The sequence below is a fragment of the Etheostoma cragini genome, chromosome 9, assembly GCF_013103735.1.
Source record: "Etheostoma cragini isolate CJK2018 chromosome 9, CSU_Ecrag_1.0, whole genome shotgun sequence".
Lineage (NCBI taxonomy): Eukaryota > Metazoa > Chordata > Actinopteri > Perciformes > Percidae > Etheostoma > Etheostoma cragini.
In genome coordinates this window covers 6,009,106-6,036,872 of record NC_048415.1, presented here as the reverse complement: position 1 = coordinate 6,036,872, position 27,767 = coordinate 6,009,106, and the positions used below count along the sequence as shown (strand labels likewise).

The following is a 27,767-nucleotide window of genomic DNA, read 5'->3' as shown; positions in this document are numbered from 1 at the left end:
ATCCTCCTCTCATATTACTGTATGTGATTTAAGTCACCTTTAATGTCTATGTGATTCTATTGCTTCCTGATAAACACTTTTAATAAGACATGTATGACAATAATGATGACACACTGTTACTTACTGCCTGTGATTTCAAACAGCACTTTGTCATTGAGGCCCAATCTGAGTTCAGGCATCCCCGACAGGACCACTTTGAGTTTGATAGTGCCCAATATTTCACTCCGCAGGACGCTGCCATTGGCGTTCACCTATAGACAGAAGAGCAGGGCGTTGCATTAAGCAAGAGAAGTCTAAATTACTGCTTGGAGAACAGCAGTGTGATCACAGGTATGATATCTATATGATATACATGTATATTTCCCATTTTTTGGGATCAATAAATATCTATCTATCTATCTATCAGCTTTACAGTCAAATCTCAACAAAGTTTACCTGAAAGTACACAAGCTTTGTTTTTAGAAAATACAAATGTGCACATACAAGTGGCTTTTTTTTTCTTTCTTTTTTAAATAATGATGCAGATCAGTAAAAGCCATTCAGTCACATCAAAACCCAGCAACAAATGAAAGCAATGTGTTGATGAAAGAGGATAAAGAACTCTGACAGCATTAAAAAAAGTCTCTGGTCACAGGAAAGGAGGTGGCAGCTGCAGCTCTCAAGCAGTTCTTAAAAACCTTATCAGTTTCTCTTTGACTCGTAAAAACCTGCAACTGAGAGTTGAGTTGTCCTTTATGTGTTGTTTCAAGGTTAAAACATTTCTTTCTTTGAGTTTAAAAGGCCCCAGCCTATTCATGTTTTACAGATTTGTCATTTTCTTTGGCTCCAGGAAACCTGAGTCGTTGCCTGTATTCCTCAGTTCAAAACTTAAAATGTTCATTTAAATGGGTTTTATCATGAAGCCTTAAAACCTCACCTTATCTCGCTGATCAGTGATGTGTGCGTGTGTGTGTGTGTGTGTGTGTGTGTGCTATAGCTGACAATATAGGGGGAGACAAACATGGCAACTTTAAAGAAATTAGAAGAATATAATAACTCAACTAATAACACAATAAATCCATATTCTTATTAGAAGTTCTACCCCTACTATAAAAAATAAATCTGTATTTAATATACAATATTATTTTTAACATTTAATAATAATGTTTAATTTTACACCAAATTATTGTATTGTATTGTAATCATTCCATTTTCAAACCATGTTTAGGGACATTTTTTTTTTTTTTTACACTTTTACGAAGTCAAAATATTTCACAGCCGTTACAAAATTAGAAGTAGGTAGATTCTTTCTAACTAAAGTATTTTGTCTACTTTGTATTGACAAACCTTTGAAATATAATACTGAAAAAGTCACTCCACACTGCCCACAACAGAGACTTATCATTGGAAGGAACTGGTTATGGTGGAACGCATACGTTCAAAAGTTGTTTTAGTTGTGCGAGAGAAAACTCAGATTGGACAGATAGTCTAGCCAGCTGTCTGGATTTCCCATGCAATTCTGAGGAGCAGGTAACCACAGTCCTCAGAAATCCACAGGAGTTTAAAATTCAAACACAAAGAAAGCGGAGGGAAATTGGCAAAAAGACTTGCATCTGGAGGAAAGGATACAGACTATGGATAGGATAATACTCAACTAAAGTGTGCAATGTCAGTTAGTCTTTTTGCTGTGTCAATTTGAACTTTCTGAGAATATTCTTTGTGCGATATGATGGTGCAAAAACAAATAGTGTCCTCACCAGGAGATTTACTGACTCAATGACGTCCATGAAAACTTCGTTCTTCCTGTACTTGATGCCTTCTGACCGCCAAGACACCGCATTGGTGACAGTGGCAGGAGGTCGAGGAGCCCCAACCTCTAATTTATGACCCTGCTGGGTGATGTACCTGAAAGAGACAAAGGCAGAAAAAAGTTGTTAACATGTGTGAAACTCTTTCCTAATTCAGCATGTAACCCTGTTGGGTAGAACACGTAAAAAAACCTCCTCATTTAGATGCTTCAGACAGAGACAGAATTTCTAATTTTGGAGAAATATCTCAACAAATGGCTGCAGTGTGAAATAATAATTCAGTCTGGTAATCTCCTTTAAAAACTGGCACCTGTTGAGAAGTAATATCATAAGGTTTCATCAACAAAATAACACTCTTAATCTGATGAAAAATAAAGCTGTTATATAGTTTGTATTAATCTCACCTCATGATCTAAAATAGTTTAGCAGTATTTTCAAATTGAAGAAGGTTGGTATGGTCTATGAAGGGTATTCATGGATGTAATAGGAACATGGATTTACATTAACCCACTGTGACTACAGCCACTGATAATATCACTTACATTAATTTGTTTACATGATAATGAGCTATTGAAACTTTACCTGTAGTCCCTTCCCTTCTTTTTCACTTTACATGTATTCCTTTTATGCATACACATATTGATTGTTCCAACTGCACAGTGCTGTAGGTTGTCTCTTAATGTGCAAGCTAGAGAGCCCATTTGTTTTAAAAATCCTCTGACTGTATCCAGGGAGGCATAATGAATTGTCATGAGAATAAGAAGGAGCTGTACTTAGATAAACAACATGTGACAAGAACTGTTTTTAACAGTTTACTTCTCACTTCCTTGGTTTCCCTGGAGAGCTGTCTTCTAATTTATGCCACCCACTTTCCTTGGAATATATTGTTATAAACTGTTTGTCCACTTTTGGGAATTTTAATTATTTTCATGTTTTTATAATGTACAACTTAGCAAAGTTTAAAAGACAGATTTTTTTTTTTCATTTGGCACTTTTGGCTAAAATTAACCAAAGTCATCACCCTACAAATAACTGCCAGAGGATTTATACACGAACCCGGTTGGGCATGAAAACGAATGGTGCTTTCAACACTTTGTTAAAAACATTCTGAATTGTCAGGACCTGCACTTGAACCTGCTCTGGAGAACTGTATTCACAAAAGAACAGGATACAGATGTTTTGTAGCCATGTGCCTAAAATCCGCTTTAATTCATTTTCCATTAATTGCTCTTAATCAAAACGTGAGCTACTATTTTAAACTGCTAACACAAATCAAAAGACCCAGACTGACAGTCAAACTGCGCTATCTCTGAGGAAATCTCTTTTCTCCCCATGTCTTTTCTTCTGACCTCTTCTCTTCCCGCTTTCTCCTGTCCTATTTCCAGTTGTCCCTCACATTCTCTCCTTCTCCAGAGGCCTGAGCATTTTCCCCAGGGTCAATGACATACTGACCCAGTGTTCCACACCGATCTGCTGTCCTCATGCTCCTCTTTTACAAAAATGGGGAAAAGTGCAAAGCCAGCCGAATAGCAAACCGAGAAACAATGCCATGTTGATAACCTCAAATGTATTCAATGTTTTGTGACTATATGGATTTTGAAATGATGCAGCCCCACCAAAAAAATCTGCCTGCAACAAGATAGGGGACGTGGTCCTAGGCCAGCATAATTAATTGTTGTAAAATCACAATCTCAATTCACCCTGTTCATGATTTCATTTTTGAATAACTTTGATTTAAAAAAATTAATAATAATGTTTTATTTTTACCAGAGACGTTATAAAATTGAAAGCTTTCCCAAGCGCTGAAATGCTCTACCTTCTCTTCATTGAAGCCTCTTTGTTTACAGGCTTGTGGTGATGGACAATGCTCTATAGGTGCCCAAAACAAACAAAAATTTGACCATCAATTCTAAGCAAAAATTGCAAATCGTGATTCCTATTTTTCCCCAAATCGTGCGGGCCTACGTGGTGCCACCGCTGATATTGTGTTAACGCAGACAAGGTAATAATTTTGGAATTACATTGTTCTTGAGATTCATATTACCAATGTCACATATGATGTCCCGTGTGTGTGTGTATGTAAGAGGTCTTCCTTTTCAGTCGGCTAAATACAGCAACAGGTATCTGTGTTCCATATAGAGTGTCTAATTTGAGAAACGGCTGCACGTAGTATGAACAAGTCAAACAGCGTGGGTATTAACACTGTGTCTACAGATTGCACTGTCCTTCTGCTAACCACAATGGCAAAATGCATACCAACATGCACTGTTACCAAAGGGTAGATTATCAAGGTTTTACGGACAGAGGGTGTTTTGTGTTGTATAGATTGCAAAGTCACATTTCACATCACATTTGTGATTTTGGGCTACATAAATGAAATTGCCTTCACCACAAGTTTGCACTTTTCTGGAAAATTTAGTCATTTGAAATCTAATCTGTAATAATAGTGGCACATCTGTGCCATTGATCCAACCGTTTTGAGTATATACACAATACTCTTTTTTGGCTACTTATAAGCAGCAAAAACTAGTTGTGAGCAAAAGACTTACATATCATGGAGTTTTAAGTTGATATGGTGACCATGTTGGTAAAAAGTTGCTTATTTAGACATCTAGCAGTTACAGCATATAATCCATTTGAAGTCATTTGACCATCAGAGGACTGTTAGTCCAATTGTCACTCTTTTAGCTCTGTCAGGGAAAGTTGCTAAATTAGTCTGTTTGCTGTTATGTGCTGAGTAGGTAGTGTACAGTGGGTTTTTAGAACTTCTTCGCTGAAAAACAGCAGCCTGCTGTTGCTGAAAACGACACTATGAGATCAGCTCGAGTGAACCCAAACCGTGACACTGCGAGCCGAACAGCTAAACAATGAGCTTGATGTAAAGCTCTGTGAAGTTCATCACTACAAGTGACCCCTTTCACATTGTCACTAAATTGAATCAAATGTTTGGATAGCCAAGCCTCATGACCCATTAAGCCAATCAAAGCTGAATAACAACACAAATCAAACATAAAGATCTTGATTTCAGTCCAACTGTACATGTCCTATCTAAGATTAACAAAAAAACTGCTAAATAAAAGGGTTTAAGATTGACTGACGGATTGAGGCAAAATGTTTTCCCTAGTTTTCTGTCCCAGTTCCTCCCACCTAAATGCATGTTGACACATAGCAAAGTCAGAAAGTGCTGAGAGATAAAAGGCGGCAACAAGTGGGCTTGAGGTTGACGTTGGCTTGTTGTGTTGCTTTTCAGCTTGTTCTGTTATGCCCTGATTCTCCTCAGAAATGCTAATGAAAGGATCTGGAAGCGCAGCGGGGTTTGGCAGCAAACTGATGGATTAGCATAACAATATCAATCACAACAAACACACAAATGCAGGTTCATACGAAAACATACACATGAACACATTCACATACATCCCCGCAGTCTCTTACATCCACCCACACGTGCGCGCACACACACACACACATACACACACACACACACACCAGGTAGTTTGTGTATGAGGAAGAAAAGCATATTTGTGGTGGGTAGGTCAGGAAAAGGTCAGAGAACAGAGAACTGCAATAGCTTGCAGACAGAGAGAGACAGTGATTATGTGTACTGTGTGTGAGTGTGTGTGCGTGTGTGTGTGTGTAGGCACTTTTGTGTGTCTCCTTGGAGAAGAGCAGGGCTTTTCTGTCTGAGAGTCTCAAGTGTGCCCAGCTGACGTTGTCATTGTGTCTATGTGCCAATAGGAGCCTGGTAATTATCAGCCCTATTCAGAACACAGACACAGACACAGACACACACACACACACACACACACAAACAGCATCAAATTAATCATCAATCACATAACAAGAAAACGACCAATCACTTTTGAGACACGAAAATGTTTAAATTATAAAGTGTATCATTAATTAGAAGCAAAAACTGATCATGTGCACAAAGAACATATGCTATTTTGGTATTGTAAAGTGAACTTTTAGCCTTTCCCTGGAAACAAATGCCTCTCAGAGGAGCAACGGGAAGGGAAAAAGCCAAACAACCAAGTGTAAACTGTGGACACGAAGCACATGTGAAGCCCAAGAATAGTAGCTTTAGTTCATTTCACTTGCTGAATAAAGTTCTCCCATTCATTACTGCAAAGCTTTAGTCGCCAGCTGTATGCTGGTCTCTTACAGCATGACATTTGGTTGAGGAAAAACTTAGAATAACAATGTATGAAGTAACTGCTCAACTTCTGTCAATATTAGTCACTACGGTAGTATGAATAGGCATATAGACACGGAAATCTGCAATGTTTTCTTACTCTTGTAGGATCTTGCTATCAGTTGTCTGCGGAAAACCGAAGTCCATCACTTCATCCATCAGCTCGTACACTGTCACAAAGTTGTCACGAATACTCTCCTCCTCTAGCTCCTTAAAGTACTCCTTAAATACCTACGGAAATAAACAGTCAGGTAGTATATTATAGAAAGTTGTGAAAGTACCTTTGTGCTTTTTTTCATTGTGTGTTGTTAAGAAAATTGTAGTTTATGGCATCTGATGAAATAGGGAAATAAGAGGTGTAGTTGCACCTCACATTGTCTGGTGATGAACAAATCACAATCACAGACAAAGCATACTATGATTACTAAAAATACAAATTTCTGATTTGTTCCTAATTAAAAAGTATAATCTGCCATCTCGATTTAAACTGCAGGTAACTTTAGCAACAAAAGGTGTGTTATATGCTACATCAACAGGAATGCAAGTGGGTTTAAACAAGCAAACAAACTTGTAAATGTATGACAGGTAAGTGACTATACGGGGTCATGAAGTGTCAGCACGTCATTTTTTCCTTTATATCAAGACCCCTCGACGAGGATTTTTTCCGATATAGACCCTGACCTCCGCCAACATGATCCGGATAATCACTTAACAACAATTAAACCTGAACACAAGTAGCAAGGAGAAGTTAAGTCTCAGAAAACAGACAAACCTGGACAATTTTATAAAGAAAGGAGTACACCAGGGCAGCGTTGGCATTCTTCTTTGTCAGTGCCACCACTGAAGACCAGACTGTTAAGAAAAAACTGTGCAACTACGAGTGACAGTTTTTGAGCTAAAAAAAAAGAACTTGTTTTGAACCAGAAATGGACAAGATGGACACATGTAGTGCAGAGACAGTGGGTCGTTATTAGATTAGTAAGTTAGCAGAATGCATCACAGTTGCAAACAATTGAGAACATGGCCACAGGGAGGTAAAACAGCACAGTTATCTAACGCGGTCCTCCATACTCACAACTGCAATATCATGCTGAATTAATAATGTGTAAGAAAGTTTGACTGCTCGGTCTTGCATGAAGAGAGGAGGATGTACAGTGCATAACACGTGACAGTGAATCTTTGTTCAATTTTTCAACTGGCTGTGAAATATGATGAGATGAAACAGAAGCTGAGAAGCTGCCTGCTGCCGAGACCTGAAACAGAGGACTTCTTATGGAGCTGGAGACAGTTAATGAAAGAGGCCATTCAGGTATATTTACGGTATGTTAAAGGCAGTAAATATCTGCTACATTTTATATTTAATCTTTTTTTCTGCGGATATGACTGTTGGAAAGGCTGTAAGATTAAAGTAGAAAGACATGAACTCAAATGGATACAGTAAAGGTTGCTGTGTTTGATCCACAGGAAGTGTGTGGAGCCGTGGGTGACCAGAGGTGTCATCTCAGCGTCCTCTTCTCTCTTCATCAGGATGGGCATAAAGTGGTCAATCTCATTCATGTCCATGTTCCCCATGTAGTTACGGCAGATTAGCACCTGGATCCAAAATGTTGAAGAACAAAATATAGAGGCAGTAGACATTATTATGGAGATACCAAACCTGAGCAAGGCAAGGCAAGGCAAGGGAGCTTTATTTGTATAGCACATTTCAGCAACAGGGCAATTCAAAGTGCTTTACACAAAATCATTAAAACAGATAAAACACAAGTACAAACAGTTAAAAGTCATAAGCATTAAAAATCAATAAGACACATGAATAGAAAGTTGAAAACAAAATAGCAGAATAAAAGTTACAGTGCAGCATAAGAAAGAAATGAGCATTAATTTAAAGAAAGGCAGCATCAAAAAGGAAGGTCTTCAGCCTTGATTTAAAAGAACTGAGAGTAGCAGCGGATCTACAGCACTCAGACTTCAACATGTTTCCAGAGCCACTGGCTGACTACAAACCCGGGACAGAAATTGCACAATTTTCTAGGTTCATCTCACAAGGAAATGTGCAAACTGTGTTGCTAACTTCTGATGGTAAATGATGAATGACCACCGTCTTAATATAAATCTGGAGCGTATTCAGACTTTAGCAAAGGTCCAGTGATTCTCAGGTTTGAAATTATAGCAAAAAAAGGGGCAGTCCACCACAGTGGTTCAGACTAAAAAATATGTATCAATTTTGTATAGGCATTCATGTTCCCAATAGGACCGATCCTACTGACTTTACGGATCACCTGACCTTTTTTAATGCCACAATGTGGCTTGGAGCTAAATTACAACAATTATTCAATCAAGTGCCATGACCATTTTTCCGTACATTGATGTCCCCCTCAGGATGAATTGTAATTCTCCGGCTTTTTGATTGCAAACATCAGTCAATCTTTCAATCTGTCCAATAAGTTGTTGTATGACCAAATAACCTGCAAAACTAATGGCATTCCCATCAGCCTCAGCTGTACTTTGTCTTTAGTGCCAATCAGTGCAAATGTTTCTGCTAGCCTGGCTGTACACAGACTGTAGTCTTGTTTCAATCCAACCGCTTTCCATGTGTGTATTTGACCTCGTCTTTGTTAATGAGTCCCTACATTTTCCAGAATAGCTTTTGCCAACTCTCTGAAAAGACTGAGAACCAGTTTGTAATCAAAGGTGGGCGTGGGCTTATAAATACAGCTAGCTAGCTAGCTAGTCAATTATTCATGACCATGTCTATGATTGCAGTCTTTCCCAATACTTACAAAATAGAGCCTCTTATGACTGCGGGCAGTCCCTTCTTTAGATTTGATATTTCTGCCTTTGAAAGGCTGAATGTCAGTGCAAAACAACAAAAAGAGGATGATCAAGTTACACTGACAATAGCACTTGAGTTAAGTCCTGGATTAAAAGACAGGGCAAAATAACAAAAATGTACATGTTTTTTATCACAGAGTTGCACAATTGGGATGTGTTTTTAAATAATCTTGATATTATTGAAGATTTACTTCATTTAGCCCTGAAAAACTACCACACTCCTAATCTTAGTAGAAACACATGGAACAAGATGAGTCAGCAGTCTTGCTAGAGTCCGGAACAGAGTGAAGTGAAGAAAGAGAACAAAGATTCTTACGCTTGAGGGAGCTAGCTGACACACACACACATACAGACACACACACACACACCTCCCCCCCTTTCTTTATTAGAGGAGGCTGTTGCGCTGGGGTCACACAGGGGCAGATACGACAAAGGAAGAAGGAAATAAGAAATAAACTAAAAGGAAATGCCAGTAAGGTAAAGTAATCTGAGGGAGACAAAAGAATAGGTATAGGAACAGGTCACTGCTCGGCTTCTGTGAGAGGAGACATAAACCACTGAGCGAAGAGTTCAGATGTCACGGCAGACTGGGAATGCGGTATCTATAAATGTTTGCATCAGTAAAAAGCTGCGACACAGACGAGCCCTGGTAAGAGATACGCAGAGGTTTGCTTTGTAGATCTGAAAGTAACCTCTGATAGAAAAACCCTTAACAGATTCAGCAGATTTACTTGAACAGTACTTATTAATGCAGAATCTATACACACAATCGATATTAATGGATTTAAAGCAACAATGTGTTACATTAACAACTAAAAAGTCAATGCAGGTTTGAAATTAGTGCTGAAACAATTAATGGCTGGCTCAATTGACTGGAAATGAACGTTGTTTTCAATTGGACAGACACTTACTAGAACCCTAGAGCCCTGTAAGCTAACAGACACTAACTAGCACCCTAGATCCCTGTAAGCTAACAGACACCAACTAGCACCCTAGATCCCTGTAAGCTAACAGACACCAACTAGCACCCTAGAGCTCTGTGAGCTAACAGACACTAACTGGCACTGGTCACTGCTATTGTCCGGTAAACTGGTTAACCTTGAGACTGCCGTATGACCGACTAGCTGTTGTGGAATTTTTCTCACATTACTCTGTCCTCTGTGACTGTCTAAATCTAGAAACTAAGCTGCGTGGTGCAGGGAACAACTCTGACTGGCACATGATCAGACAGTGGTTTATGGAGCGGTAGATTGGCTTTGCAAAAACACGTAGCGTTCTATGAACAGAATGACCCATTTAAAATATCGCTCGATCACACAACTTTGATTGTCGGATGCCAAAAAAGTGATCGTGATTAAAATCCAATTAACCTATCGCAGGTTGGACCCAGACGTGAATCCGGGCCTCTGCAAAGGCCTCAGCCCCCATGGGTCGCCCCACAGTCCTCGCGAAAAGCCTGGGAACGCCTCAGAATCCCCCAGTCGGAGCAGGTTAATGTGGCCCGGGAAAGGGATGTTTGGGGTCCCCTTCTGGAGCTGCTCCCCCCGCGACCCAACACCGGATAAGCGGATGAAGATGGATGGATGGAACACAACAAAATGCTCATCCACGTTGTACCCACATTGCACTCAATGAGGGCCTAAATAACATTGCAAAGGGTTACAAAAACAAAACAAACTCTAACAGTGTTAAAAAGATCAGATCATGCACACACGTTTTTTAAACATTTGAGTGGAACAAGATTAGTTCCTGTAAATAATTCCCTGAGATTAAATCAAACACACTTATAAAGGAAAGTTGTGACACATTTGTTATGGCTGCTTTATTTCTGCTGTTTCTAACTTCCAACTATCGACATTGATGTGTGTTTAACTTTCTTTTGCCAAACAGCCACTTGTTTTCTGTGAGGCATTTTAGCTGATAACTGGACGTGAGGCTATCAGCCCAGTCACAATGTTAGGGAAGTTCATGCCAGATTGCTGGTTCTACCTTTGAAAATACTGGAAGTTTAGAATGATGATTTTAGAATATATTATCTTATGATTTAAAATTTCATATGTTTCCCCTTTAGGTTAATTAAGAGTTAGCATACCATTGTTGTGCCATGTTATTCAAATGTGTTTCAGTTTTACTCAGATTAGACATGAGATAGCGTCATATATATTCGGCAGAGGTAGAACCCATCAAGCAGAACACCCCACACAAACAGTTAGCAGATTTCATGCCCCAAAGCAGAGTGCAGCTACTTAATAATCCAGCTCTCATTAAATTCTATTCTGAATGTGTTAAGACGCCGTTCTGTGTGGTAAAAACATATTCTGGTAAATTGTGTTGGCATTACGAATACTTATTTCAAATCTCATTACGTCTACTGTGCCTCCCTCTATTAAATTCCTACGAATCTAAATCCTATGTGACATTCATATCTGATAGGTAGCTCAAAGGGGGTTTGTATAACAATAGGTAGAGTAGAAGATCAAAGCTTTAAAAACAAAAAAGATTTACAATGTTATAGCACTAAACACAGATATGACAAGGCAGACGGAAATACAAACAAATACAATTTGGAAACTTAAACACAGCAACATGAAAATAAGGCATATTATAAAGATAGACACCTCTTCATAAAACGCACAATAAAAAAGAGAAATTTGGTAGAACCTAAGTAGCATTGTTTGAAATAGCGTTTTTCTACGGCACAATATGATAGTTTCTTAAAGGAGGATTTCGGCCATTTTTTACGTTAATCGTATATAAATGATCGCTATAAATATGCGTGTACTTTCAATAGCAAAAAACCTGACCCAAATTGTTGCAGGCAACACGGAGAATCTGTGTACGAGCTTTCACTGAGTTAAAACGGCAGTTGCCGGAGCAAGTTTTAGAGAGACTTTGTGCCCCTTAAGAGACCCAAAATGCAAATAAAAAGGCTGTGCAACATAAACAGGGCCCTTACGTGACACTCAGACATTGTTTAAATTCACCTACCGGTACCCTGTTTCTATCCTGCCGGTAGCTAGCTTGCCCTGTTAGCTGCTAGCTGCCGTCCGTGATAAGTGTGTTCAGTCAGGCTTTTGTGATAACAATCACGCAGCAGTTTTTGTGTGTATTTCTCATCCATCTGGTGTTGGTGAGTAGGAGGCTTGTCGATTTTCTGTGGCAGTTCCCTTAACAGCAAACATGTCGGATTATTTCCATACGTCCGACCTTGAAGTTGCCCTAGCAACTTTGATAAACATGTCTATATATTTTGACTGGCAGGACTCCCAGTCCTTACCCTGATGTGCCTTTGTGGCTTTGTAACTAACGTTGTTTGGAGCCATAACTCCACCTCCTCGTCTGTCCAGACAAAATTGTCAGCTTTTGTTGTTTGCTTCACCCGGTTTGGTTTTGCGCTGCTAGGCAGAGAAGTATAGAAGGAAGGTTCTACGCAGGCACATGGACTTGGTGATGTTGTGTTGTAGTGCTTCACGCTACCAACTAGCCGCCTGGTGTGCATACTACATCGAATTCCACACACTTTTGCGTCACCATTAGCATGCCAAATTTCCCCCTTCAAAACACTCGTCTAAACACGGAATAAAAAGTGAGAACGCAACGCCACTTTTGCATTTTCTCTTCAGATCGTTTCCGTCTAAACACAACCTCAGTTATTGGGACACACAAGGCACTCATGACTGTTTACAGTGTGTGAAATTAATAGGAAACACTCGCTGTTGACCCTTTAACGGAAATGGGCAACCAGAAAACATTCATTGGAAGGCAAACAGTAACAGAAAAAAAACTCTACTAATTCAATCAGTTTGAATCACTGATCAACGGTTTAGAAAACAATCACAGAGCACATCTTCAAGCATAACTCTATTACCACATAGAGAAAAATATAAAAGAAATCTGATGTCACTGTGTTTTAGAGTGACAGAGCTGTTAGGAGTTACTTGCTGATGAAATAATGGCACATTGAAGGCTGCAAAAAGACGCCGCTGAGTTGGTCCATCAATTGCAACCATTTAACATTGTGAATGCCCACAGTGCCTTTTATATCTCAACAGCTAGAGGCTCAGTGTTGCATAAGACTCCCAATTTGACAAAACTAACAGTCAACATGCATGCTGGCAGCTGTGTGAGGCTGTGGCAATGAGCTCACAGTGACAATGCTAACACGCTGATAACAAGCCGATATAATGTTAATCATGTTCACTATCTTAGCTTCAATCTCACCTTCTCAAATGTTAACATGGTCCCATTTGCTAATTAGCACTAAACACAATGTATAGATAAGTCTGATGGAAATGTAAATTGGACATTAATTAGAACAAAATTAAACTTTTTGGCATGATGATAAAGCTAAATAAAAAGTCAAAGAGTCAGCTAAATCATGAGGATTTATTTTCTGGGTACCACAAATGTCTGTAAAATATGTTATGCCAAGTAATATCAGAGTTGTTAAAGTTCCCATCTAATGCTTTCGGGATTTTTCCCTTTCATTTATTCTGTTCTATCTATCTGCTAGCGCGGCACGCCCTCATACTCTGCTTCTGACTGGCTAGTAGTCCAAACCTAGCTACTGCGCATGTGCAATCACAAACAAAGATGGAACAGAAGTGAGAGGCCTCACTTTGTAGGTAAAACAGAGAGCTCAACACACAGGGTGAAAAGAGGAGGAAAACCTATTCCGATATAACCTCTCAATACAATTATGAACCTGAACATTAGCCTAATATGAACCCTTTAAGATATTTCAGTCCGGAACAAAGTGGTGGCCATCCCAAGGGCGTGGCTAAAAATAAACTGATTGAACTGAAGAAAATGATTAAATTCTATCACATTTACACTATAACGTGGATGCATGTGCACTGTCCCTCATAAATAATTAAAAACAATATACAAAACAGAGCGCTGTAGTTCCTTTCCAGCCACCACTGTATGACTAAAATGTTCAACCTTACATGTGTAGGCATCTCGTTAAGGGAATGTGCTGATACTATTACAACCCAAAACACTAGGAAGAAATGATGCCATGCTGATTTCAGTAGCCTGACATTTCTACGTAGCAGGTCCCAGCAGCCAGCAGTGTGCGGTCTAGTGCCCAGGAGTTACAACTTAAAGGGAGGGGACCTGAGGGTGGAGGGATGACAGGCAGGGGTGGAAACTGCATTCTGTAGTAGCTGTGTTTTGTCAACTGTGTCTAGAAATGTGTGTGCTGGAGTGACCGGTCTACCTGTACATGAATAGTTGTGGGTGAGATCTAAGATATTGCCTATGTAACTATTTTCAAATTTGGTGTCATTTTGGATATTTAAACCCTGTTCTGCATGTACATTTAAGTGGATTTTTAATTGCAATTAAAATACAACAGTAAGAGAGTAGAAGAGAGAGGACGCCAGGTCAGGATAGAGGAAGGGAGAAGACTTTCTGCCCCACGGCAAAGATAGATAGATAAGGAAAGAGAAAACCTTTAATCTGTACAATCAGACATGCGGCTATGAGGGTCGGATTCTGTTCCCTGATGGGTATTGTCAAGCGCATAAGACTTATTCAGCAATTCCTTTTCTTGCCCTACAATACATGAACCCTGTGAGGTTTAGCCTAGATGTTAAACCCGAGTGTTGCAGTAATTAAGTGAAGGCTGTGAAAATTCAATGACCTTTTTTTATTCATCCCATACTACAGCACACATACCCAAAAAATCACAATGAATTTAAGAGAATTTTTAAAAATGTATTTCAAAAACAGTCCTTTTCTGATACCATCCCGAGGATTATTTTCATTCTTGTTAAAACTCCCAGTTCCTTTCTCATAAAGTTTTAAATGTCAGAAAATTGTTAAAATGAGTTTAAGCAAAAAAGCAAAGAAAAATCACCGGCTCTATCCTCTCAAATGTAAATATTTGCTGGTTTCCTTAGGCTTCAGTAGAGTTGGGCAATATATCAATATTATATCGATATCGTGATATGAGACTGGATACTGTGTTAGATTTTGGATGTTGGAATATGGCGTGTCTTTTCTGATTTTAAAAGCTGCATAAAAGTAAAGTTATGTCATTTTCTGAACTTATCAGACTGTTCTATCATTTGCCTTTAACCACTCAGTCATTACATCCACATTACCGATAATTATTTATCAAAAATGTCATTGTGTAAATGTTTTGTGAAAGCACCAGTAGTCAACACTACATTATTGTTGCGGTATCGATATATCGAGGTACTTGGTTAAAAATATTGTGATCTTTGATTTCCTCCATATCGCCCAGCGCTGGGCTTCGGGCAATTAGGCTAAACAAATATATCTTTTGGTTTTGAATGTTGGCTGACCAAAACAAGAGATTTTAATACATCACCTTTGGGGAACAGGGATTTTTCACAATTTTATGACATTTTATAGACAGTGATTAATGAATATTTTTTTCAGATTTGTATTAATGGTTGAAGTTATAGTGGATAAAGTAGCAATACTCTCATATTTGAAAAGCTGGTACCAGATAATGTTTGGCATTTCAGATTTAAAAAAGAGACAATAAATGAATTGTCAAAACTGTTGCAGGTAATAGATTAATCGACTGATTGTTTCAGCTCTTGAGACTGTAGCCTACAAGTGCCAAAAATATGGGTTAGTCTCTCAACATGCATTTCTAATCCGAGGCTACAGACATCTATTGTCTAGACACACTTTTGACCATATGTTTTAAAGAAATCCAATCACATTAAGTAAGCCACTGTCATTTTTTGAAGTGAGTCCCTTTTTGGGGTTGCAAAAAGTAACGTTAAAGATTTTAAAACTTTGAAGTAGGACACGTAACACAAGGCTACAGAAAAAGGCTGCATCGCTGAACAAGAACAAGTCCTCTGTATGCTCAGCATTGGTGAAACGAGTTCAGCCAGCTGAGCCTCTTCCTGACTGATCTCTTGGAGATTACAGGGCACAGACAGTAGTTGTAAATTAGCCTGCCTTTACTATGGAAAGTAACGTTAAGTAGGCTATTCTGGCATACGGTTAGCCTACTACAGTGCACTAATGGGACTATCCTTTCTGGACTATACATGGTTGAATATGCTTCCATGTAGCAGGTGCTTCGTTGGTAACCCTTATGTTAACTTCCACAACAACAAGTCGCCACGAACTTACCTTTCCCTTCAGGTCGAGGATAAATATCGCCGACGCCGACATTTTACTGGAGAAAATTCAGACCAAGAGCAATAATTAGCCTGGATACTATCTGCTTCCACTGTAGGATTTGGGTCATTTAAAGGGGATGGTATTCGCTCCCATCATTCTCCTCTCCTCCACTCTTCAGTCGTTGCGATTCACTGCAACTCGCTGCTTTTCCGGAGCGGAGCATCAAGCTAGCCGGAGTCGCAGAAAGTACAACTTCCGGCGGTTATTGAGGGGATGTTTTAATTTAGGCCTGTTTCACCCAATATTACCAATGGCGTAAAGAAGCTAACTGAGTTGCCACTCAAGTAGCTCATTGTATTTGAGTCATTTTAAAATTAACTCCAACCAAAGAAATAATTCTTTTTACTATGGCTTCAACATATAGACCTAAGCACTGATTATCTGTGAATGCATCTTACTTTTGATAATCTATGTAAAACCATTTCATCACAAAGAGCTATTGTACTTTTAAGCAAACATGGTAATACTATTGCTTTTACCTATATTTAAAATGTTTCTAAGGAGAACATTGTCATATATAGCCACTCAGTAGTTACATTTCAAATTCAAACCAAATAAGTAATCCTGCAACATAAGATGCCTTAGACTACCCAAAAGTAGGCTATAGGACATAGGTTACATTAGTTCAACCCTGAACATTTAAAAAAAAATCCATAATCAAATATGGGCTATTATCTTATAACAGAACTTTGTGAAAGGGGCCAATCTGCATAAATACTTAATAATGTATCCACTGAGGCGGTGGGCTCTCATACAAGTAAAAGTCCTGCATTCCAAATTGTTCCCAAGTAAAATTACGCATTAGAACCGTTAGCAGGGGAGACCGGGGGTGGTTGTAACAAAGGGATAGTTTTGACAGCCTCACTTTCACCAATAAGGGATTACATCATTATGTGATAAATGTCATGTATAACCACTCACTCCCTGATCTTGCATGTGGATTTGCACAGCTGTGAGAAGAAGTGTGCAGATTTTACAGCCAAAACATCAATTTTCAGGTAAGAATGTAATTTTCGGGACAATACTTTATTTTGATTTGTTCTGATACTGTTAAAGTTTGAATTAGATACCTTGTATCAGGTAAGAGAGTATGTTCTTAGGTAAAATATGAGTCCGTTCACTTATGCTAATTTCAAACCACAATACACCTAGCTACACATTGGCTGACAGGGGTGGGGGTGGTTATAACACCACATTAGAAAATGCATGTATGTTGTTTTACTAATTGTCAAACGTCTTCCTGGAATTTTACGTGGATTAGGAGCTACCTTTGACCCCCTGCTGAAGGTTTCAATTTGTATGTGCAACACTCATGGGTATTAATATATTCTTATTTTATATCTTTTTTAACTTTCTATGGTATTGTTAGAATATGTTCTTTAAGAAAGCTCTTCTAATGTTAGGATCCGTACCATACAGACACTCTTCTTCATTTAGCCATCAGTGAGGAGTTCTTTTTGTCCTTAGTGAAGCACAGGAAGATGCTTAAGTGTTGGTGCATGCACAATAAACGAATATTTTGTGGTGTAGTCCCAGTTTTAAGTTCTGATGTTACTTTTACAATTTATCCCAGGTTGTGTTACAACACACCCTGTTGTGGGGTAGGTTGGGACAATGAAACTCCTTGCATTTGACATCAATTAATTAATTCTGCGATGTAGTTGGAGAAATGAAATACACTATTTGTAGTAGACAAATAAGGGTACTTTGTGTGACAATTTGAGTGCCTTACCACAAACAGTCTGCAAGTCATAGGAGCTGAGTCAAAAAGTGTTACAACCATCCCCGGTCTCCCCTAGTGGAGTAAAAACATAAATTAGCAGAAAATGTAAATACTTAAAAAATATATACTTGAATAACTGAGTAAAGGTAGTGCACTAGCATCGCTGCTAATTTATATGGATTTATTCACACCGTTGTATACAGTCTGTAACGCACACCCACATAACACAACAATTTCAAATTTGCACTTTTATTTTGAAGACGATTGTTCCGGATTCGCTCCGGCTTCATTGTGTGAACTTTACGCACCGTGTTTCCGGGTAGGAGCCTCGCCTGACAGCCCCACACAGACCTGTCAGACCGCTCTCATCAGCTGGATGGTCTCTGAGGATCCCAAACGCTCCGGGCCTCTTCGTTGCTCAACTGTCAGGCTTAATCACTGTTGTTGACACCAGTGTTTAAAACGAAAGGTGAGTGTGATGAATCAAGTTTGTAAAGCAATGAGGAAAACGGCAATCAACACCAAGATGTGAAACAAGTCCTCAGAAGTTTGGAGTCCGTTTGGATTTAAAAATAGACTTGAGCCATGCAGGCAGTCCAGGTGACACTAGCCTATTTCGTGATTTTTATTAAGGTTTCCAGAACAAACCATATCATACAGAGTGAATGAAGTACAGCCCCAGTCTGTTGTCACCATTCTAAAAATAGCAGCCAAATGGAAAGTAACTAGTAGGCTAATGCTGTTATTAAAGCCTAATTGAGCCGGCCTACTTTTTTATTTTTTATTTTGTAGCCTAGCAGCAGTTGTACCTTTTTTAATCATATGTAAAACGGACATCAGCTTTTGAAAAAAACAAAAATCACTATGTACAGTGATGCTGTAACAACACACATCTTATACATTTGATTTAGCTCGTCTCTCATAAAGCTGTTGATCTGACTGAGAGCAGAGCATCACAATGTCCTCATGTTGCTCAACTGCTACTGCTTAATTACAGTAAAGGCCTTCAATCATATTTTACACACATGCACATTGTAGCTATTTACACATTGGCTTGTTTCACTGACAATCAGTGCGAAAGTGAAATGTTCATGTTTAAATTCAGCACAACTGTGGTTATTTGTCTGAATTATACAAAGATATTCTGTTGCATATTCGGTGTTGTCCAGTCAAGTAATCACTTAACAAATCCACTCAGTCGCAGATACAAAGGTGAAATGTTAATGTTCATATTTGCAGAAGAGCAATTGACACCTTTCACTCATTTTTAATGGTTCAGGACAAAATTGGGTTCCGTTGATTATCTTATAACTAATAAATAACAAAGTTTATGTGACTTTAATGGATCCACAGACCATGCATTGAGAGATACTGCCATAATAATGCACTGAGAGGTTGTTCTGTGCGGTCTTGAAATTAATACGCTCTTGAGCACTGATATTCACATTCTTATGCTTCACTAACCTTTTTTTTCACTCATTGACAGTATGGATTTTACTTAAAAATAGAGGAAAGGGGGGAGTGGAATTGGTTTTTCATGGGTTATACAGCTGAGGAGGTGTAGAAACAGTCCCTTCTTTCAGTCTAAGCAATGGTAAATTCAATTTCATCCATTTCTTCCTCTGTGTCCTCCATGTCCTCCATGTTCTCCGCTGCTCTTTCAGCCCTCGCTCTCTCACTGGCCGGGATGTAGTTGTCCTCAATGAAGCCGTCATCATCTTCCTCGCTCACAGGAGGTAGGCAGTGAGGGTTAATTCCACGGCCCCTTTGCATGGCAAATTCCCCCTCCAGGCCTGGAAGCAGAGGTAGAAACACAAGAGTTGTAATGCATTAAAATAATTCAAAGGTATAAGTCTTATTTATAAGTGACAGTGGGGTTGATGTTTAGAAAAACAAAAAAGATTGAAAGCTGTAATGTCACATTGATGTACAGCCTGACAGCCAGCTTCTTTAACAGTGACTAATGAACTGTTGTCATATGCAGTTTGACAGAAATATTACTCCCAAATGAGCTTTTAATGATTAGCGTTTATATTACAAGCAGAGAGTGGGGCTTAAAGGGGAAAAAATGCCATCTTATTGAAATGTTCTCAAAAGTTTTTGACCATGATAGATTGAACTTGTTTTCTATACCCTGTACCGTATCAAGCCCGAGCCAGATTTTGCAAAAACAATTGTAAAAATGACGTGTATAATGAGCATGATTATTGTTCTTTATAATAGTGTCACCACCTGTTGTGAGTCGAGTGCAGATTTGAGTCGTGCATGTGTCACTTTGCGACAAGTAACCTACAAGATGTTAACAAGAGACTTCTGTAACGTCAATTCAGTAAAAATGGACCTACTCAAGGAAGTTCGTTCACTGCTAGCTACAAGTTAGCATCAAACACAACAAAGGTTGTTGGTTGAACGGCGTTTAACGTTAGCAATCAAACAATCATAGATAGCTAAAAGTTTTTTAAAACTTTTTAAATGATCTCCATATTCCCCAAAAAATCATTATTTTATGGATTTCACAAATATTAGTATGACACAGACGCGCCCTGTCACTTGAATGGCGTTTTGAGACAACTTTAGCGATCAAACTATCATAAACCGTTTAAATCTGAGCATGCGCAACTCACATCTGCACTCGACTCACATCTGGTAGTGACACTTAGCCTAAACCTTGCTTAAATCATTTGGTGTTAAACAATTTTTTTTGACCACTTCTGAGCAGCACAGCAAGGCGTAAATGTGACATTAGCCATAGCTGTTAAAGTTGGAAAGGCAAAAACAGTTGCTTATTCACACACCCGGCTTTGTCTGGCTACCATTTGGTGCTGCGCAGGTAGCGTCAGTTTATCATAACTTTTTGGGCGTAATAAAGCAGGTGGTTAAACTTAAAAAGTGAGCTGAAAAACACTGAAAATCCTGCATTAGGCTTAGGTTTTTTTATTCAAATTTATTTTGCATTCGAAAATGTATTTTAGGCCTAAATGTAAAAGCTTTTGTAACCAAGGAGGAAGTTAAATAGTAAAACAAAAGTATCATAGTTTATTCTTGCTGAACACTAACAAGCTGTAGTGTCAAATATAGCAGCATTTCTACCTACTGCACAAGAAAAATGAAGGTTTGCTATATTATGGTTTGTTTATGGGTTAAAAAAAAAACAGACCTGAAGGGTGACACTGGCTGACGTTGTCCGTCTCTCTCAGCCGTGTGTGCCTGTAGCTGGCCAGGTAACGCCGGACCACCTGGCATTTAGCCAGAAGGGCGATGAGAATGGAGAGGGAGATGGCCGTGACCAGGACAGCCACCAGGAACTCCCAGTTGTGAGATTTATATTTCTCTGTCTGACTTTCGGATGTTTCTGCAAGAGAGGAAAATGAATCCCATCCTTGTCGTTTTGGAAAACCCCTAAATAACCAAATCTCAGTCCACCTCAAACCAAATGAACCAGACATTTAATCATCTATCACTTGTTTTAAGATGGTTGTCTTTGCCAAAAAAAATCGGATTCAAACTAAATCTGGCAAGAGTCCATGTACATTTTTCTCGGGATAAAACAAAAATGACTACTGTTGAAACTGAATTCTTACGATTTTCTGTTGCTGTTGGTGTAGCTGTAGAGAGCATGGATGTTGTTGGTTCCATCTGGCTGTTGTGAAGTCTTTTTTAGGGACTGACTTCTTCTGTTGACTCGCTTCTTGTTGGACGCTCTTGCTTTGGGGCACCCTCAACTCTAGCATGAAGTCATGGATCATGGATGCATAGCACACGTATGTCAATCAAGGAACAGTTTTTTTTGGTTTGATAATTGAAAGCCTCTTAACTGTAGATGGGCAAATAAGGGTTTTTAATTCCTTCAACAGATGTTCACTAGATGTTCAGCAGGTGCAAATAAAAGGGATTAAAGGGAACTGTTGCAGGGCAGGCATTTCCCCAGATGAGGGAGGTAGTTGTCTGGTAGATTACTGTTGACCAGAAGGGAGTTAAACCTTCAAAGCTCCACTAGGTGGCAAGGTTGAGTGACAGGGGACTCCTCGGTTCAGTAACAAGTAAAATATGGTGGCAGCAAAATCATCCTATGAGTTGAAATGAAGCCGGTGTCCTCTTGCTGCAGTCAAATGAGGCTTTAAAGAAAGTGTGAGAGAGAAATATTAAATCAGTATGAACCACACACACTTGCCTACAAAGGCATCTCTGAAAAACAAGGAAAAAAAAAACGCTTTTCAGTTGTATAGAATATCAGTTAACTGCAATGCACTTTATTGTGGCTTTGAATTCTTTTGGACTTTTAGTGCCAGCAAATGCATATTTTATAAGTGAACCACACAAAAAAACATGAAAATCAAATGACCTAAATATTTCACTTAGTATGTATGAAGAGTGAGAGTGTCATCATAAAAAGGAGATGCTGCCTTGATCCTCTAAATCCAGAAGTCATTAACAAGTACGAGCTGTCAGGAGCTCAGGAGGATATCAACCACAACAGGAAAAGTGTGTCACAAACAGGAAGTCCCACATACTGCAGGAACTTCCTCCGTAGGTCTAGCTGACACAAAACACTGGTAAAAGCATTAATATGTTTGTGGGAAAGAATCTGACTATGCATCCTTCCTACAATACAGGAGACACTTACTTAATGATTCAAAGAACAATAACAGCCTACTGCAAATGATTTGTTTACAACAACAAATACAACACATTGGCAACTAACAAAGGCCATGCGGATGGGAAGTGGCATCAAATATGACCAACATTAGGTTTTGAAGAAAAAATTTGACATTTTGGGAAAAACACTTATTCACTTTTTTTTGGCAGAGCTTTAGCTGAAAAGACTAATCCAAACTGGAGCCAGGAGCCAGTTAGCACAAAGACCGGAAACGGGGAAACAGCTATCCTGGCTCTGTTGAAAGACAACAAAACTCCCATACCAGCACCTGTAAAGCTAACTAATTAACTTGTCATATCGTGTTCGTTCAATCTATACAAAGCCAAAAGACGCCCCGGCCTAAACAGTCTGACTCCTAAAGCTTGATTTATGGTTCCGCGGAGGCTCCACCCAGAGCGTTCCTACGGAAGTGGCCTGAAATTTATACTACATTGGTGTGTTTGTCAATCTCTTGCAGGGCCATCGTGTGTGTGTGCGTGGAGAGCGTGTGGAAGAGCGAGTGAGAGAGTGACAGCGATTAGCTTTGGCGTGAGTACCAACTAGAGGCATAGTGAGAGAAGCAAAGTGTCTCCCCTGTGCTTTCCGACCATGGTGGGATATCTGTAGCAGGAGAAGATAACCCACTCCTTGATTTCATGTTGTTTGTGGAGGACAACCAGGAAATGAGTAAGGGGAAAGGCCACGCTACCAAGCCATGGCCGAACTGCGTGCATCAGCAAGACATGTAGCTACTTTTTTCGTCAGGCTCTGGCGTAGGGTCTAATGTAGGGTCTGTGTCTCCACGTACCTACGCGGCTACGTCCATTAAACAGTGATTTGTCGTTTTTACACATGTTTTTTGTACTAATTAATCAAACAAGATATAACACGCAGTAGGCTTTAGAGTTGGTCTAGCCAGGCTATCTCAATTCCCCTGTTTCCAGTGTTTGTGCTAAGCTAAGCTAACCTGCTTGTGGCTGTGGCTTTATTTGTACTTTATTTTATAATGGGCTTAATCATCTTATGTATCCTCGCAAGAAAGTGAATAAGCATATATCTGTCATAATGTCGCACTATATAGTGGCTTTGGTTTGAAAGAGAGAGGATCTTTGTGTAAAGCTATTTGCAAATTTGCCCGATATTTGCATGCATGAGTCTACAGGTCGGCTGCCTGTGTTTTCTACAGAGCTGTGGAGATGCAGTCAGACAGGTTTTGTTCTCACACTGTATATGACGTCTACTGTGTACTTACTGTAGTTTGTGTTTAAGGTTTATGCGCCTGTATTTGTCTATGTTTGTGACCTGTGTTGTTTGCATTAAGCTGATGTTTTTAACGGACATACTAGATTGTTGCTCCTGCCTCTCCTTTCATTGATCATTTTCTAGTGTTTGTATCATGTTTGGGCAAAAACATTTTTCATTTTCCAGATGTTGGTTGTTTTTAAAAGTAAACAATTTAAAGCAAACACATTATAAATACCAGAGCTAATAAAAAGCAATTTTTTTAACTGTCCAGTTGTGTCTTGCTTTGGTTTGCACATTTGCTTAGATTGTTGGCAATGAACAGAAGCAGTAAAGGCAGAACTGATTTAGGTATGGCTTATGGGGGCACAAATCTGTGTTAAAGGAATATTTCAAAACACATTTGAAATATGCTTTCCCATTTCCTTGCTGTGAGTTTGAAAATAAGATTGATGTCCCTCTTATGTCTGTATACTCCAAATGAAGCTGCAGCCAGAGACTGTTAGCATAGCTTAGCGGAAAGGTGTAAAAACTAGCCTGGCTCGGTCCAAAGGTAACAAATTATGCCAGCCAGCACCTTTTAAAGCTCACTAATGAAAATAACATAAGTTGTTTGTTTAATACCCCATCTTGAAAACAAGTTATTTAAAATCCACATGTTATTCCTTTCTCCAAAATAACATTCTGTTGTAGTCCATATTAAGATTTGTGTCTCTATTTCTTTCTTGGCTCTGAGGTGATTTTTCACAGCAAGAGGGATCCGGCTGCTTAGCACCAGCCATTAGGCCTCTTCCCCTTTGACTCCTAAAGCTATTCTCTTCAGCAGTGTTGGCTGTAAACACACCACCAGGGCTGCCTTTATCTTTTCCTGTTCTGTCCTTACACAGGCAAAGCACAAAACAAAATATACACACCAAACAGCAAAGGACCAGGAGTTGTTGGAGAGAAGCTTTGGAGCGACAAATCTTGTGCTTATGAGCTCTACTGTGCACCACTGTTAGTGTTTGTATGTGAATATGCATGTGTAACAGGCGTCATTTGCATCTTTGTCTGCAGTAGTCTTTGTTGGAATATCATTCTCAAAGGGAAGAGTCAGTTTTTCTTACTCATTCTTTGTTTCATTGCCCTAAATTGTAAGTGTAGTGTCAGTTTATAGACACTAATGATGGCCAGAGGGTGCAAAATGCTCTTTCTGTCATCAAACTGAATTAAACATCAAAATTAGATTCTGCTCATGGAGTGTGATTACATTCCTTTGAACAGACAAATTTACTGTAAGCAATTTGGTGGTATGACATTTGATTATGCTGGTTAAGATGTCAACTCATGCGGTGTTTAAAAATGTTGTACATTTACTTAAGTTCCAACTGAACCTCAGTACAATGTTGAGGTACTTGTACCTTAGCTGAATACTCCATGCAGTAGTACTATATACTGCTATTTCATTGCATTTCTGAGGTAAATACTGTACTTTTTAACTCCACTACATGTATTTGATAACTAGTTATTGGCTTGGGGCCCTTTTTCAAGTTTTAATGTCTGAGTTCTTAACAGTTTCACCAATAACTGATTTGCCCTATAAACCTCTCAGGTGGTTTGAGGGCCAAAGGGTCCAATATTTTACCAAAAAAGTACCTAATACAAATTTGTGTAGCTGAGTATTCTCTGTCTCCCATTAATCATTGGTCCAGAAGAATAATCTTCACTACCTTGATGGCAGCCAGGAACGATATAAACAACCCTAACCCTTCACATTACTTGAGAACCGACCCTTGGTCAAGAATAATCTACACAACTGTATATAATGTAGTTAAACAAAGTCCCACCTTGACCAGATGCATCAGTGAATTGCATTTATGTAACAGTATTAACAGTCTAATAATGTCATACATAATATATGTCAATAGTATCACAACTGTTGATACTTTACATTTTTCAGATAATACTTATGTACTTTCACTTAAAGAGATTTTTTGCTGATTTAAATCCAGCTCTGTGTCAGGGCAGAGTGGCAGTGTGTTGAACGGTGCAGCAGAAATCTGTCGAGATCCCCCGGATCATTTCCGCTGCACTGGCGCAACAGAAGGAAGTCAAACACCATTGATCCAAACAAACTGACCACACAAAGATGACACAGAGCTTCTTTCAAATTGGCAAAGTCTCGCTTTAAGAAACGTTTTGAATGTGGAAGTTTAACTTGCAATGGAGTATTGTACATGGTTGTAACAGAACTTTTTAAGTGAAAAATCTGAACTCCTCTACCGCATATGAACTTGAAAACATTTTTATAGTGCATTTTGAAAACTGCTCACACAAAATGCATTGGAACATCATTGCAACTGACTAAGCAAACCACTCTCTCCCTGGATAAAATAGTAGATATGCATATACCAAAAACAAAGAGCCGTCCTTTTGTTGACCTAACCACCTAACCACCCACTGAGCAATGTGCAACAAGCCTCCCTCTCTTATCCCACTGCCAAGATCTGTATTTCTGTCTTGCTTTGAAAATGTGTGGAGGAGTCAGGCTGTGCCATTGTTTGTCAAGTATAATGGCACAAGGTCTGATTCAATGCTGTGCAGTGAGTTAAAAACCAGCTGGCGGAGTCAATGTCTATGAGCTTGATTGTTTAACCCCCACAATGTAAATCCATCTTACATAGTTTGTGTGAAATATGTTGATATAAAGACTACACCTGAATATTGATTAAACTAGTTTAGTTTTTGGGATTTGCCTTTCAGCCCTGGCATAATGTGTCAACAGAGGGGCCGCAGGGACACAATGAGTAAAAGCCAACCTCAGTAACAATAAACAAATCAAACAACACACTACATAACTTGCATCATGACGACAAACTATGATATTTGATAATTAAAGATAACTTTAGCTCCAGTCTCCTTTACAGATCTAAATCTGTGCTTCTTAGAGAGTGACTTTTCACTCTCTAAGAAGCACACATTTAGATCATTAGCAGTGCACCTTCATTACATTTGCTCTGTATCTTTATACAGAACAAATGTAATGAAGGTGCACTGCTAATGATGAGTTAATGTTTTGGGTGAAACAATGGCCAAGATGCATACGGTGCAGGTAAAGGCTAGGCTAAAATATAAACACACTTTGGATAAGTGTGTTTTTAGTATCAAGAGAGAACAGCCTTCATAAACTGCTACGGAACTGAATAACTGCAGTAAATAACCATTTAACAGTGATTGATATCGTTATGGTGCTCCAAATTATAAATATCAATGTATTCAAATAAGTCAAACAAGTACATTTTACTGGAAATGCCTTCTTCAGTCCTCATTTTTGGTTAAAACCCAAAGTTACCATATGACTGTGTCTGAGAATTTATATTTTGGGGGCATTTTGAAAGCACATAATTTGGCACATTGTAAAATTTTAGTGCACTATCTTGATATTATTACATTTATACAAGATCAGCTATAACCTTAAAGCAAGTCAAGACAGTCATGTGATCTTTACATAGTTCAACACAGTCAGCAGATGAGACAGTCTAAGCTAACACTTTTAGAAGACCAGCTGTTCATTTCCAGTCTTACCTTGTCACCTGAGTATGTAGTTTCCTCAAGCTTCAGCGAGTTCACCTGCTGTCTTTCTGCTCTCAAATTTCACATCAGTTTTAACTACATTTCGTTTAGTTTATTTCTGTAAAATGGAGAAATGTGCAAAGGTTGAACGAGGTGTACTCTGTAGCTGCTTCCCAGAAGGACTAGTTAATGAGTAACTCTGTTACTAAGGTGTGCTCCATCCCGCCTACCATTGCGCCTCTCTGTCCAATGGCACAGCAGACCAGGTCAGATCCTATGCTGTCACTCAGCAGTGCCAAACCAGGAAGAGGTAAATTTGACTTATGAGCAATATCTTTCAAATGGTATACTACCAAGGTGCAATCATAGTGAAACTGTAACACTAACAGTCAAACTTGCTTTTTTGCAAATAAACATTGTGTTAGTGTAGTTCCACTGGGTGTTAAAATAATATTGTTTGCTTTGTATGGCTTTCCACTCTTCTTGTAATGTGTTTGATTGTAGTTTAGATAGTATGCCTAACAGGCACCACACCTTGCTTTGTTAAGTTAAAGTGTAAACTCTTCCCTCAGTCCTTTTCAGATGAGAAAGGAAATCAGACAAGATACAGATGGTGGCGACAAGGAG

At 39.0% G+C, this 27,767-nt stretch overlaps 2 protein-coding genes across 3 annotated transcripts in view; both read right to left on the bottom strand.

Annotated features, from left to right (window-relative positions):
• Window positions 1-16,192, bottom strand: part of ap1m3 (adaptor related protein complex 1 subunit mu 3) — a 31,894-nt gene extending 15,702 nt beyond the window's left edge. Inside the window, exons 1-6 of the mRNA XM_034881043.1 lie at window positions 15,937-16,192; window positions 7,416-7,572; window positions 6,752-6,819; window positions 6,080-6,210; window positions 1,737-1,884; window positions 125-251 (exon numbers count right to left, since the gene is read on the bottom strand). Of these exons, the coding sequence (XP_034736934.1) occupies window positions 125-251; window positions 1,737-1,884; window positions 6,080-6,210; window positions 6,752-6,819; window positions 7,416-7,572; window positions 15,937-15,978 (673 nt within the window). The 5' untranslated portion in view covers window positions 15,979-16,192. The remainder of the gene's footprint in view (window positions 1-124; window positions 252-1,736; window positions 1,885-6,079; window positions 6,211-6,751; window positions 6,820-7,415; window positions 7,573-15,936) is intronic.
• Window positions 16,193-18,855: 2,663 nt separating this feature from the next.
• On the bottom strand, window positions 18,856-27,350 carry c9h1orf210 (chromosome 9 C1orf210 homolog). Of its 2 annotated transcripts, none has more exons than XM_034881047.1 (4): window positions 27,153-27,350; window positions 21,292-21,825; window positions 20,868-21,062; window positions 18,856-19,503 (listed from the first exon to the last, which is right to left on the bottom strand). In XM_034881047.1, exons 2-4 carry the CDS (start codon window positions 21,344-21,346, stop codon window positions 19,295-19,297), a joined length of 459 nt encoding a protein of 152 aa, XP_034736938.1. In that variant the 5' UTR covers window positions 21,347-21,825; window positions 27,153-27,350; the 3' UTR covers window positions 18,856-19,294. The 2 variants fall into 2 exon arrangements, with proteins under 2 accessions (XP_034736938.1, XP_034736939.1); XM_034881048.1 differs by lacking the exon at window positions 27,153-27,350 and adding an exon at window positions 24,270-24,290.
• Window positions 27,351-27,767: the final 417 nt, after the last annotated feature.